The 13,706-nt window shown below is 35.7% G+C and overlaps 3 protein-coding genes across 3 annotated transcripts; 2 read left to right on the top strand and 1 right to left on the bottom strand.

The window, feature by feature from the left end:
* Positions 1 to 1,441: 1,441 nt before the first annotated feature.
* Positions 1,442 to 2,147, top strand: LOC113291216 (agamous-like MADS-box protein AGL61). Its single transcript, XM_026540776.1, has 2 exons — positions 1,442 to 1,779; positions 1,898 to 2,147. The coding sequence occupies exons 1-2, from the start codon at positions 1,442 to 1,444 to the stop codon at positions 2,145 to 2,147; spliced, it is 588 nt and encodes a 195-aa protein (XP_026396561.1).
* A 6,991-nt stretch (positions 2,148 to 9,138) lies between these two features.
* LOC113291215 (agamous-like MADS-box protein AGL61) lies at positions 9,139 to 9,843 on the top strand. The gene has a single exon (XM_026540775.1). The coding sequence runs from the start codon at positions 9,139 to 9,141 to the stop codon at positions 9,841 to 9,843; it is 705 nt and encodes a 234-aa protein (XP_026396560.1).
* A 640-nt stretch (positions 9,844 to 10,483) lies between these two features.
* LOC113288644 (AP-3 complex subunit sigma-like) lies at positions 10,484 to 13,229 on the bottom strand. The gene is made up of 7 exons (XM_026537737.1): positions 13,069 to 13,229; positions 12,912 to 12,954; positions 12,610 to 12,671; positions 12,115 to 12,211; positions 11,591 to 11,661; positions 11,182 to 11,273; positions 10,484 to 11,067 (listed from the first exon to the last, which is right to left on the bottom strand). Exons 1-7 carry the CDS (start codon positions 13,135 to 13,137, stop codon positions 11,004 to 11,006), a joined length of 498 nt encoding a protein of 165 aa, XP_026393522.1. The 5' UTR covers positions 13,138 to 13,229; the 3' UTR covers positions 10,484 to 11,003.
* Positions 13,230 to 13,706: the final 477 nt, after the last annotated feature.

Genomic DNA, 13,706 nt, shown 5'->3' with positions numbered 1-13,706 from the left:
CGAGACTAAGATTGACTATGGAAATATATTAGGTTCTTGAGTTTTAAATGAAATTAGATTTAGAACAGGCTCCCTCAATCTTAGTTTCGGTTAGATAAATCCTGATCGAAAATCGTGAAATTTTTATTATACCTATTCTAACTTTAATAGAAAAATACAACACATATTAGAGTTAGAATAGGTATACTGAACTTGTATTTTTTTTTTCTCTTTTCCCGGTCAGAGTTATTCGTCTTTTCCCAATTTAGAATAGGTATACTAACAATTTCTAAAGTTCTGCAGCTTAACGTAAATATTTGCAAGGCATAAAACTTTATATTTCCAAATAAAAGATGGATATTTTTATCGGAAAATGGGTCATTTGTCCAAATATTTTTAAAACATGGTTCAAATGGACGAGTAAAAATTAGTATGGGTGAAATGGACACCAAAAAAATAGCAAGGATGAAACTGGATTCATCCTGACTTTAACTTAAAAAATAGAAAGGATGAAACTGGATTCATCCTGACTTTAACTTAAAAAATAGAAAAAGTATTTGAAAATGGGTAGGATGAAAATGTTTACATCCTGGCTATTTTTTCATTTTTATCCATTTAAACAATATCAAAATCTAAGTGTCCTTTTCACCCAAAAATTGTTGATTTTGGCCTTGTAAACCAATTTTGTGTATTTTTATTAGGGTAAAAGGTACGACAGGCCATGGGTTAACGCGGCCTGTGTAGTAACTAAATGGTCAAGAGACGGAATGGCCTGTTCGTCGCGGCTCAATGTTTGTCTCAAATAGTTAATGCCTGGTCGTCACTGAATGCAACACATAGAATCGAATGATCATTACTTTGAGAGGGATACCTAAATTAGATGCATGCCATGTCTGCATGGCAGGCACATAGATTGTTTGTGCAATCCATCTGAAAACACAGATTTTATGATATATATTATGTGTCAAAAATATAATGATCCAACAAAAAATGACCAAAACCAGACTAGATAGATTGCTTAGATCTAAATTTAATTAGTTCTAAGATTCATTCTCAAAACGTTTCCATTTTATTACCTGCCCTAAATGCATCAGTTAAAAACTTGCCCATTGCAGCGCTAGTTATAAGGTCAAATGAATACAGACGTTTACAACTGGAAGGGTCATCAAAACTATCATGCACATAATTACTTTCATCACTCACTAGATAAGATTTGTTTCTTTCTTACTGTAAAAATGGTAATAAAAAAGAATTAAGACTCTAAATATTTAATTAATAATGAATTTAAATCAGACAACTATTATTTTTAAGAGACCATTCACTACGTACATACAAAACTCACAAGTCTTGACCCCTTTAAATCTCCATCTCCTTCACACCTCTTATTACTTCCCACAATATCACCACTCCAAGAGAGAGAAAAATCTCAGAGAAAACCCAAATTTCGCATTTGCTTTGCATCATGGCAGTGACAAGAAAACCAAGCATCGGTCGACAAAAAATCGAAATCAAAAGAATTGAGAAAGAAGATGCAAGACAAGTTACTTTCTCTAAACGTAGAGGAGGTGTTTTTAAGAAGGCTCATGAACTTTCTACCCTTTGTGGTGCTGAGATTGCTATCATCGTATTTTCACCCGCTGGAAAACCTTTTTCTTTCACTCATCCTCAAAATATTATCGACCGCTACCTCTATGGAAATTCTCATCAGGCAGATAACATGTCTCCAACTCCACTTGTCACGGCTCATCGTGAAGCCAAAATTCGTGAACTCAACAGAGAGTATACTGGAGCACTTAACAGGTTGGAAGCTGGGAAAAAAAGAGGAAAGGAGTTAAAAAAAGATGATGAAAGAAAATAAGAAACAATTTTGGTGGGATCCTATTGATGTTTTGGGAGTGCATGAGTTGGAACAATTAAGTGCTGCTATTGACGACCTCAAAATTAAGGTTGATGATCGAGCAGATGAATTGTTGCTCACTTCATATTTACCAGGGAAAAATCCTGGAATGAGTAGTAGTGGTACATCTCATAGTGAAAATAGTTCTACTATCACCTTTGAAACAAAACCAACTATCATTCCAGACCATCACCAGATCCACACTTCTTCCCTCCCTCATCATGGATATGGTGCTGACTTTGGTTTGTATGGACGCAACGGGCTTTACTAAGTATCAGGTCAGCGTCATTCAGTGATTTCATAATCTCTATGCACCACAGGGAAGGGAGCCATCATTATATGACTCTCATTTATGATCCGTTCTTGCCTGCGTTTGCTTTTGTTTATTTCTGTCCCCGATTTGTTGCGCTCGAATGCGTTTGTTCTTTCCCATTCAACTGTTGGCTTTTGTTGTACTTGAATTCTAAGTGCATTGTATATTAATGTGCTTATCAATGTAATAATAATAATCCTTTTAATTCATAAACGTGAGCATTTGTTGTGTTTCATATTTGCAACTATGAGGACATTAATTCATAACCCTACTCAAATAACTACATACAGAACAAGAAAAGAGAGAGGTGTCCTCTTAGTATTCATTATCATCTGAGGCTCCTTTCGTAGGAACTTTAGACTAATCGAAAATTCGATTAGATGTGATGGCAATTTTACTATTTTTAGTAAAGGTTGGCGAAGAAACAACATCCGGTCTATAAATTTTTGGTATGTCTTGGTATGATCTACCTTTTGGTGATGATCACCCTGTAGTAGGTGTAGTAGGTATAAAAGAGAAAAGGTAGAACCACGCCCTACCTATATTGAGAGTCAAGGTAGAACTGATCCTAACTTGCTTTGGGTATTATGGTAGAACTAGTCCAAATAGGCAAAACCGATTTCTCTAAGTCGCATACACTTTAGGATTTGTGTGATTTGGAGATTGGGTTTGGAAAATAGAAACGTTCAAGATGTCGACATAGTGAGTAATTTGAATATGTGCTGAAATCTTATTTCTTAATTGTTCAAAGATATACCTTGCTACTCAAGGTGAGATCCCAAACTGAAATAGTAGAGAATCTTATTGACATTCCGAAATTAATATGTTTTGTTTTACCACCAATCAAAACATATCTATGGGAATATATATTAGTTAAGTGCTAGATGATATTGAGTAGTCCATGAAGATTTCGGTTATACTGTTGGATATTGGTTGGAATTTATAAAACCGAAATTAGGTGTTTTATTGCATATCTTAAGAATATGTTCGGTTATGGAAATTCCTTGGTGTCCAAACTACCTTGATCTATAAATAGTAAAGTTTGTTCTTCTCACAAACTTATCCTGAGCCAGGAAAACTTCATCTTTGTTGTTTCTGGTGTAGCCGACTAATAGTCTTCTCATAATATTATCTTCGAGAGAAGAGTAACCTAATTAGGCGAAATCTCTTATTCTCTAGTAAAGACTTCTTTGGGATCAAAAAGCGTCTACTAGCACCGTTGGTGGGAAACTAAAATATCATTGTTATTTTAGCTTTCGGTTATTGATTTGATTGACTAACAGCGGTTAGCTCTTTATTTGCACCTAGTTTGATTATTCTTGAGAGCATTCTTTTCTGACATAAGGTCACTCAAACGAGTTTAACATTAACTTGTGATCATCCATTGTTAACAGACTTTGTTCTATGAGTGCTCGATCATAAGTCAGGAATCAAGTTTGTTATTTTGCAGATACGGAAGACTATTGAAGATTGAAGACAAAAATATTTTTCTTGTTGCATGCCATTGATGGAAAAAGTATTAGATGCTCGAATGACTGGGAAGAATATAATGGTTTTATCGTGGGTTTGAATTGTTGTCGACATCAGCAATGACAGTGAACAAGGACCGCAAATTAATGATCTCAAATCATGATACATGCTGATGATGGTATACTTCCGGTGGTTGACAAAGATTGGGGATGAAGCTGGAGGATGTTGTTGAGATTAATGTGTATCTTTGGTTTAGCAGTGATCAATGACGTTCGCAATGATGATGGTCTCGAGATGGAAGACAAAGTAAATCGTGGTTGCTGCCATTATGATGACTTGTGATGAAGATTCACGGGTTCAACAGAGAAGAGCTTGTTCAAAATGGGGTTGGAGTTAGATGATGTTACTGCACTTTATCGAAATATGGTAATAAATGAAATTGATCAAACTAAGAGCATCTCCAATATATCCTCCGGGTATTTCCGACGTGTTATTCCCTTGAAGACATCCTTACGATCAAAATTACATAAATTTAGGAATGTAAAAGAGACCCTCTCCAACTGATAAGTTTTGAAGGGAATTAATAACCTACGTGTATTAATAATATTGGTTAGAGGATCTTGTCTTTTAAAGACTTAACCGTTTCACTATTTATTTTCATTAAAATTGTTGATTTAGATTGCTCACATCCTAAAGAAGATCCTCTAAAAATAGAGACTCTCTTAGAGCATCTCCAACGAGACTTTCTTCACTTCCTAAATCGTAGGCCACATAGGATTTTAGGATATTTTGATAAAAAATCATCTCCATTGGGAACCTCTAAAAGCAATGTGAAGATGATGTGGAAGTTGGTTATAGTTACATCATTTACATGATCCTCGGGTTTTAGAGGATATCTTTTAGGATGTGAGGATCATAGTCAGCAGTTTCATTGGACAGTATATAGAAAAGCAGTTAGACATTTAAAAGAAAAAAATTCTTTAGCCAATAGCATTAGTACATGTTTACTATTGATTATCTTCAACTCCAATCCATTGGAGAAGATTTTATAAAAATTCCTAAAACTAAGAAATTTTTATGTTAAAGATGTTTTCAAGGAATAACACGTAGGAAAAACCTGAGGATCCATTGGAGATGCTCTTAGATGATGTAATTGTTACCACCTCCCACGTTATATTTACTTTGTCTTATAGGTTCCCGTTGGAGACGTTATTTTTTGTTCTCAAAATGGAATAAAATCTTAGGTGGCCTACAATTTAGGAATTTGAGAACATTCCATTAGGAATGCTATAAGGAGATAAAATGTCTTCAGCGGGTTGCAAATTCCAGAAAAAAACTAATTTTCTCTGTCAAAAACGTGTCTGAGACTTTAACGAAAAGACTTAAAATCCAGGAAATTTGGATTTTCTCGAGGTAAATGTGTCGTATGATAAAGATTTATTGTCACTTGATCAAGAAGAATATGACTGTCAGTTTTGGAAGACTGACAAGCCAAAGTCTAAACACGTTGGGCCTGGTTTTAACAATTAATAGCGCAAGCTCAGTGGTTGTCCAGCAATTCTTTTCACGACCGTATTTTGGGCGTGGACTTCTTTTGGCTATTTTTCGTGAGTTTTGACACCTTACTTTTACCGGGATTCATGCACGCACGTCTACAATTTGGATACCTATTTAAGGAGGCTTCTACGTAAGTTTTTGATTAAGTTTTCACATCTGATATGCACTTTTATTTTACATTAAATAATCTAGGGTTTACAACTGGGAAATCGTTAATCACACGTAGTTATGTTTTTATTTATTGAGGATGATTTCTATGTTTTGGGCGTGAAACGTAATTAGTATTTAAGGTTTTTTGGAATTTTTATCATCTTGTTGATTTTATTTTCTATGTATAAGGTTTATGATTGGTTTCTAGATTATTCAAGTGTACACTTGAATTAATATATTGATCATTCTAGTGCTAGTAGATATTTGAACGATCCAAAATTATTAATCATCTCCTATACAAGTAGAAAATGTGAGACCTTGCTGAGGGATTTAGTGAAGCAATCTTGTGCAAAGACAACATCAGCAAGTGAACCGAGCATACTGAGTTTATCTATTGGGATTAACCTAAATTCATAATTTCTGGAGCGTTTGACTGGGTTACACTTTGAGAGCTTACTTCATGGTGACTCAAACAGATAGAATCCATAGACGAAGCATACTTGCTACTAGTGATACTAGAAATTTTTGGGATAGCTAAGCGTACATGCTATTCTACGGTTGTTGATAAATGATTTTAATGAAGAGTAAACGAGTATACTAAGCGAGTTAATGTTTAGTAACGACGAATGACTCTTAATCATCTTTTATTCTTATTTTGTTTTGTTTAGTCAGTTTAATTAATCCAATCCCCATTTTAATATCTACTTTATTTTAATTTTCTAATCCAATAACTTATCAATTACACAACTTTCTATGGGAACGATCCTTCTACCGCTATATTATTAGTTAATTATTGATTATATTTTTAGTAATTTGTTACAATACGCATCAAATTTCCGATCAGGATTTTTCTCATATTCATCAAAGAAGCTATAGGTGGTTACTATTTCGATTCCAGAAGCGGAATATATGGTTGCTCCTTCTAAGTCACTTAATCATGGGAAGATAGTTTTGTGTAGCGATAACAAGTCAGCTATAGTCCTCACAAAAAATCCAGTTTTCCATGGAAGATACAAGCATGTTGATATCAAGTATCACTACACTCATGAGGTATATGACAATGACATGATCATGGAGTTCTGTCTAAGTGATGAACAAGTTGTTAATATTTTCACAAAGCCGTTAAAGAATGAAACGCTTCTCAAGTTGCGAGAGACGTTGGGAATGAACACCTTATAGAGTATCAGTTCGAGGAAGGCGATTAGAAATCAAGTCTAACCAAAACTATGATTGACTATGGAAATATATTACGTTCTTGAGTTTTAAATGAACTTAGAGTTAGAACAGGCTCCCTCAATCTTAGCTTAGGTTAGATAAATCCTGATCGAAAATCGGGAAATTTTTAGTATACCTATTCTAACTTTAATAGAGAAAAGACAACACATAGTATTAGAGTTAGAATTGTTTTTTTTCTCTCTTTTCCCGATTAGAGTTATTCATCTTTTCCCGATTTAGAATAGGTATACAAAAAATTTCTAAAGTTTTACTGCTTAACGTAATCATTTGCAAGGCATAATTTTATATTTCCAAATAAAAGATAGATATTTTTATTAGGGTAAAAGGTGCTATAGGCCATGGGTTTAACGCAGCCTGTGTAGTAACTAAGTGGTCAAGAGAAGGAATGGCTTGTTCGTCACGGCTCAATGTTTATCTCAAATAGTTAATGCCTGGTCACTGCATGCAAAACATAGAATCGAATGATAGTTACTTTGAGAGGGATACCTAAATTAGATGCATGCCACGTCTGAATGGCAGGCACATTAGATTGTTTGTGCAATCCATCTGAAAATACGGATTTTATGATATATATTAGGTGCCAAAAATATAATGATCCAACAAAAAATGACCACAACCAGACTGGATAGATTGCTTAGGCCCCTTCCTATGGGTGTGGCAAACATGATTGTTTACCATTTAAGCACCCACTATGGAGGGAGGAAACTGGCAAACTGGCCTGGCTATGTGACAAATTTGCCACTTAGCCAGGCCAGATCAAGGTTCCACCGAGCGGTCGAGACTAGACCGCTCGGTGTAGTTTACACCGTTAGGTGTACTGTCCACCGTCAGCGGTGTAGACTAGATCGATCGTATCATCTCATCCAACGGTCTTAATTTCATCTGCCTATAAATACAATATCAAATTTCATTTCAACTCACACCATTTCTTCAATCTCCATTCTTTCACTCCACAAATCCAATATGTCAGTTCGAGTCAAACTCGCAAATTTAGCATATCTGAAGACGGATCCATTTGCAGGCATTATGTTTTTGTTATGCAAGATATGGACGATGGTGGACAAAATCAACATCAAGAGGTTGTATGGAGTCGCATATTTCAGAGATTTCAAGAAGAAACATTGAACCTCAATAATCGAAATGCAGACGGATCGTGTCGTCGCTTTGGAATAATCAGCAAGGATGTGAAGTTGTGGGATGTTGTACTTGCTGAAGGCTATCGAAACCGACAAAATGGCCAAAACGCAAATGATGTGGAGCAACTGTGTCGGCTCGAATGGCGCAACAGAGTTGGTCAAAATTATCACTTTGAGGGTTGTTATCTTATCTTGAGGGTGTTGCCCAAATAATCTTGAGGGTGTTGCCCAAATATGATCAGTTTAGAATAAATGCCCGAATATGATGCATCTTTCGTTTGTATGAATGGTATCAAATTCTAATTTTAAGATATATTAATATAAAACTAGTGCATCTTTCATTAAAAGTTTAGAATTTTAATTTACATTAGTGCATCTTTCATTCATGTAGATAATGACATAACTTACAATAAAGACTTTAAAAGTAAAAATTTGGGACAATGTTCTTCATCTTGTTTATCTTCTTCATTTCACCAAACTTCCAATCAATGCGCTCATGAATAGAGTCTCCTTTGTTTATCTTCTTCTTTGCCTTCAAATTTTCTTTCCCTTGAACTTTTCTTGGTCTTCTCTTAGTTGGAGGTTTGATTTGGTTAATATCCAAAACTTGTATACTTCTTTGATTTTTACATATTTCTTTAAAACCTTCGCATATCTTATTAAGGGAGAATTCAAGCACCACTCCAGAAATCAAGTTGGGTAGCCAAGTCAAGTTGGGATTCAAACTTTGCCATTTTGAAAGATAATAAGATAGAAAGATGGAAATTTTTTGTGTAAAAAATTTGGTGTAATTTTTGTGTGAATTTTTTCCCTTTTAATGGCGGTGGAGAAAGAGCCGTCGGAGGTTTGAAATCACCGAACGGTGTAGACTACACCGCTACCGGTCGAGACTCGACCGCTTAGCTTTTCTCCCATAGTGGCTCGGCCAGTTTGCCAGGCCACCTTTAGGCATTTACCATAGGAACCCGTCTTAGATCTAAATTTAATTAGTTCTAAGATTCATTCTAAAAACGGTTCCATTTTATTACCTGCCCTAAATGCATCAGTTAAAAACTTCCCCATTACAGCGCTAGTTATAAGGTCAAATGAATACAGACGTTTACAAATGGAAGGGTCATCAAAACTATCATGCACATAATTACTTTCATCACTCACTAGATAAGATTTGTTTCTTTCTTACTGTAAAAATGGTAATAAAAAAGAATTATGACTCTAAATATTTAATTAATGCATGAATTTAAATCAGACAACTATTATTTTTAAGAGACCATTCATTACGTACATACACAACTCACAAGTCTCGACCCCTTTATATCTCCATCTCCTTCACACCTCTTATTACTTGCCACAATATCACCACTCCAAGAGAGAAAACCCAAATTTCGCATTTGCTTTGCATCATGGCAGTGACAAGAAAACCAAGCATGGGTCGACAAAAAATCGAAATCAAAAGAATTGAGAAAGAAGATGCAAGACAAGTTACCTTCTCTAAACGTAGAGGAGGTGTTTTTAAGAAGGCTCATGAACTTTCTACCCTTTGTGGTGCTGAGATTGCTATCATCGTATTTTCACCCGCTGGAAAACCTTTTTCTTTCACTCATCCTCAAAATATTATCGACCGCTACCTCTCTGGAAACTCTCATCAGGCGGATAACATGTCTCCAACTCCACTTGTCACGGCTCATCGTGAAGCCAAAATTCGTGAACTCAACAGAGAGTATACCGAAGCACTTACCAGGTTGGAAGCTGAGAAAAAAAGAGGAGCGGAGTTAAAAAAACTGATGAAAGAAAATAAGAAACAATTTTGGTGGGATCCTATTGATGACTTGGGAGTACATGAGTTGGAACAATTAAGTGCTGCTATTGACGACCTCAAAAATAAGGTCGCTGATCGAGCAGATGAATTGTTGCTCACTTCATATTTACCGGGGGAAAATCCAGGAATGAGTAGTAGTGGTACATCTCATAGTGAAAGTAGCTCTACTATCACCTTTGAAACAAAACCAACTATCATTCCAAACCATCAGCAGATCCACACTTCTTCCCTCCCTCATCATGGATATGGTGCTGATTTTGGTTTGTATGGACGCAATGGGCTTTACTGAGTATCAGGTCAGCCTTATGCAGTGATTTCATAATCTCTATGCACACAGTACTTTCACATGGAAGGAAGACATCATTATATGGCTCTCATTTATGATCCGTTCTTGCATGCGTTTGTTTTTCTTTATTTCTGTCCCCGATTTGTAGCGCTCGAATGTGTTTTCCCTTTCAACAGTTGGCTTTTGTTGTACTTGAATTGTAAGTGCATTGTATATTAATGTGCTTATCAATCAATGTAATAATAATAATAATCCTTTTGATTACTAAACGTGTGCATTTGTTGTGTTTCAATCTCAGATGGGATATGATCCCGCAAATAAAGAAGCAGCTCTTCAAACTGGTGCAGTTTAGTTTTAGTTTGATGTTAGTTTGATAAACTCAGTTTAAGTTTTAATTAGCTTAGAAAGTCTATTTATTTATTTATTTTGATCATATTAGAAAGTCTATTTAGGAACTGAGCATTGTAGATTACTGCATGTGAATTTCCTAATGTAAAAAATGGATCTCAAGTTTTATTTATGTTGACCAAGATCACCACCTTTCGACTGACAATGAACATCGAGCAGAGTCTTCTCGCCTAAATAGTTGGTTACTGTGTGCTTGCCTAAAACCAAACTCACTTGTGATACTTCGGACAAGGAATCAGAAAATCTCCAGAGCCAGCAACTTCTGTGCCAATTTCTCTCAGCAAATGTTCATACAGTGTATTCAACATCCAAGAAAAAGAAAAAAACCATCATGACGGAAAAACAAACGGTCATTATTCTCTATTTGACGCCAATATACAGAGGTAGGTGCTCATGGTCATGCCATTGACTGTTGAACATACCTCAAACCTTGTATGAGACAAAACCAAGTGAACCTCCTAGTCAAACCTTCCACCCCCTCATTCATTTTCAGTGATAAGTTTCTGTTGAAAGAACGTTATTAAATCATCATTTTCTGCACAAGAGCAAATCTGAATCCTTAAGCTATACATAATGTTGTTATCAATAACCGAACCAGTACAAAGAGCCAGTACAAGAGCTGCTTCTTCTGTAGTAGCAGGTTTTCCATATGCAAGTCTTCCACTAATAGAGTTCCCAACAAAAATGCCACAGGTTTATATGTATCAAGAACAGAATACACACATGCTTGACTTCTCTGGCCAGCCTTGCTAATGCTACCGGACCTGCCAGCCGGAGACAGATCTTGGGAGTGTGATGGCATTTGACGCCTTCTCCAACCTGCAATAAAACAAACGAGAAGTACCATGACCCAAGATGGAGAGGCAACATGAATAAAAACAAATATATTTTAAGAAAGAAAGTGCGAGAGAGAGAGAGAGAAAGAAAGAGGACTTGGTGATTTCTTCAACAGCTTTCATAACTTCTGTCGAGCTTGTTTCAAGCACTTGACCTCCAAATATGATTTCATTCAGAATTGTGTGAATCTGCAGAGTGACATGAATCCAGAAAATAAATGAAAAGATTTGGTGCTGCATTCAAACAAAAATAGCAGACATCATAAGTTTAAATTCTAAACTAGGCCAAGAATACTCAATTTGGTGGGAGTTGGGACTCACAGGACCGAGATCCCTATCTTGTCAGTTGTAACGGTTATCTACTTATGACTTGAACTTCGATTTCCTCAGTTGTCTTGAGCGTCAAACGCTCATGTGCTTAGGTGTATGAAACGAAATAATGCAACTAGAATAGATTTTTATCTACCAAAAACAGAAAATAGAAATGAATATAAGAGAATGAAGACCTTGCTAAAATTGAAGACAACATCAAGCTCGCACACATTCTTGAAGCACTTGTCCAAGGTCTCCACAAAAACTGAAAGGAACAAAGAGTTCATGTGAAATAAGTCAAACTCCATCCTATTAGTCAACCAGATCCAAGATCTAGTAACTCTCACCAGATACGTAACTAAAATAGTAGTACTTACACACTAGTATGTTTGAAGCCTACAACCAGTGAGATGCTTGCAGTTATAGACTAATAAATACCAATCAAAGGAAATAAATATGCCTATTGAAAGCTGGTTAATTCCTCAAATCATGCCTAATTTAGGATGACGAGAACAAGGTTTTTTGTAACATGGACAATCCCTCATCGCCTCCTCTTCATCATTCAATACACAAACAATATTTCCCAGCCTTCAGGTTAATCAATATATGGCAGAAAGATAATGCATGTAAGAAAAATGAATCTCTATACTGGAGTGGCCACTCCATCTTAGGATAATGAGTTTCTTCCACAAGAAAAGGAAATGATAGTGCGAGGTACCTTGAATAAGATCAAGCATAGCTAGCTCGTTCTCAGAGCTATCAAACACGAAAACAATGTACAACGTGGCATAGTGCTTGTATACTAGTCGAGTTTCCTGAAGAAAAAGAAAGAGAAAAATCAAAATTTGGGCATGAAGCTTCTAATTATGGCCAAAAAAAGCTACAATGCAAATCCGAGAATGGTGACATCATCCAAATTTGTGACCAAGGATTAACTGAACAATTGAACTATGACAATATCAATGACGTTTATCCATTAATCCACCGATGTAACAAGTTATCAATTCATAAACGGTTTTTAGGTTTTATCCAATTACAAGGCAGTAACAGAAAAATCCAGTATCAATCTCTTTCCCCTTAACCATACCCACCTAGATAAGGAGCTAGAATGGCAACACACAACATCGTTCTAAATGTTATAATTTCATTGAACAGTTATAAATGAGGCTAACTAAGAATAGGCAAATTATGACATCATAGCGGTGCTACATACCGGACCGAAGATTGAATCAGCTTTAATGAAGTTGCTCACATTCTCAGCTCTACTACACAAGACTGTATGAGAAAGAAACACAAAACACAGGAGACAAAAAATTAATCAACAATAACAAATAATATACCAAATTTCCTCTATAACTAAACACATTTGATGCCCAAGAAGAAAAAAACTTTCATGGAGGAAGAAGAAGAAGAAGAAGAAGATTTGATGATAACCCATGATTTGGGTATCCACAGATCCATCAGGTTTGAGTAATTTAGTCTAGAAAACAGAATCAATAGAGATTGAGATTGAACCTCCATATATGCTCCGTACAATTTCTTGCTGCTTCTCCATAGTCTAATTTCAAAATCAAACACACACCCATCGTTAATAACATTAACCAGAAGAACTTCTTCTTACAGAGAAAACTTGAGATCGGAATGTTAACATAGAAAAGTGAGATTTTCAAACCACATAATTGTAGAATTTCGTTAGCCTGGGTTTCCCCTGTGTGTTCATCACCACCACCGCCTCTATCATCTTTCTCCTCTTCCTCTTCTCTTCCTCAGTCTCTCACACGCCAGAGCCGTCTTATGGACTAGGCCAGCTAGGCTGTTGCCTAGAGCCTCAATTTGTTGAGGCCCAAATTTTAATTTTTTGTTTTTGTACTTATTTTATCATGCAAGTCCATTTAAAACACGATGAGTACCATCGGTAAAAGATCATATTTTAACAAAGTCCCATTATTATCTTAAGCATATTATATTAATTTAAACTAAAAAGAAATAATGTGTGAGTATGTTACCCTCATAACCATGGAATCGTCAATTACATATTGTCTTAAAAAGCGCGTATTTATATATATTTCCTAAAGGTTGTTTCAAAGAATCTCCAATGACTTCTGTCTACTTCCCGATTTGCTAGTGCATCCGTCGCGTAGTTTTCCTCTCTATAAATATAGTGCATTGTATGATGTTGAATAGATTGCAGTAGGTCTCTCATTTTGATCATATGCCACAGACAACATTGTGTCTTGATCACTCTGGTGATGAAATTGACCAGGTTTTGTGAGTTAGATGTTTATCTATTGTATGTTGTTGTTCTAACCA

The sequence above is a fragment of the Papaver somniferum genome, chromosome 6, assembly GCF_003573695.1.
Source record: "Papaver somniferum cultivar HN1 chromosome 6, ASM357369v1, whole genome shotgun sequence".
NCBI lineage: Eukaryota > Viridiplantae > Streptophyta > Magnoliopsida > Ranunculales > Papaveraceae > Papaver > Papaver somniferum.
Note: the sequence above shows the minus strand (reverse complement) of the source record. Positions and strands in the feature narration are given on the sequence as shown.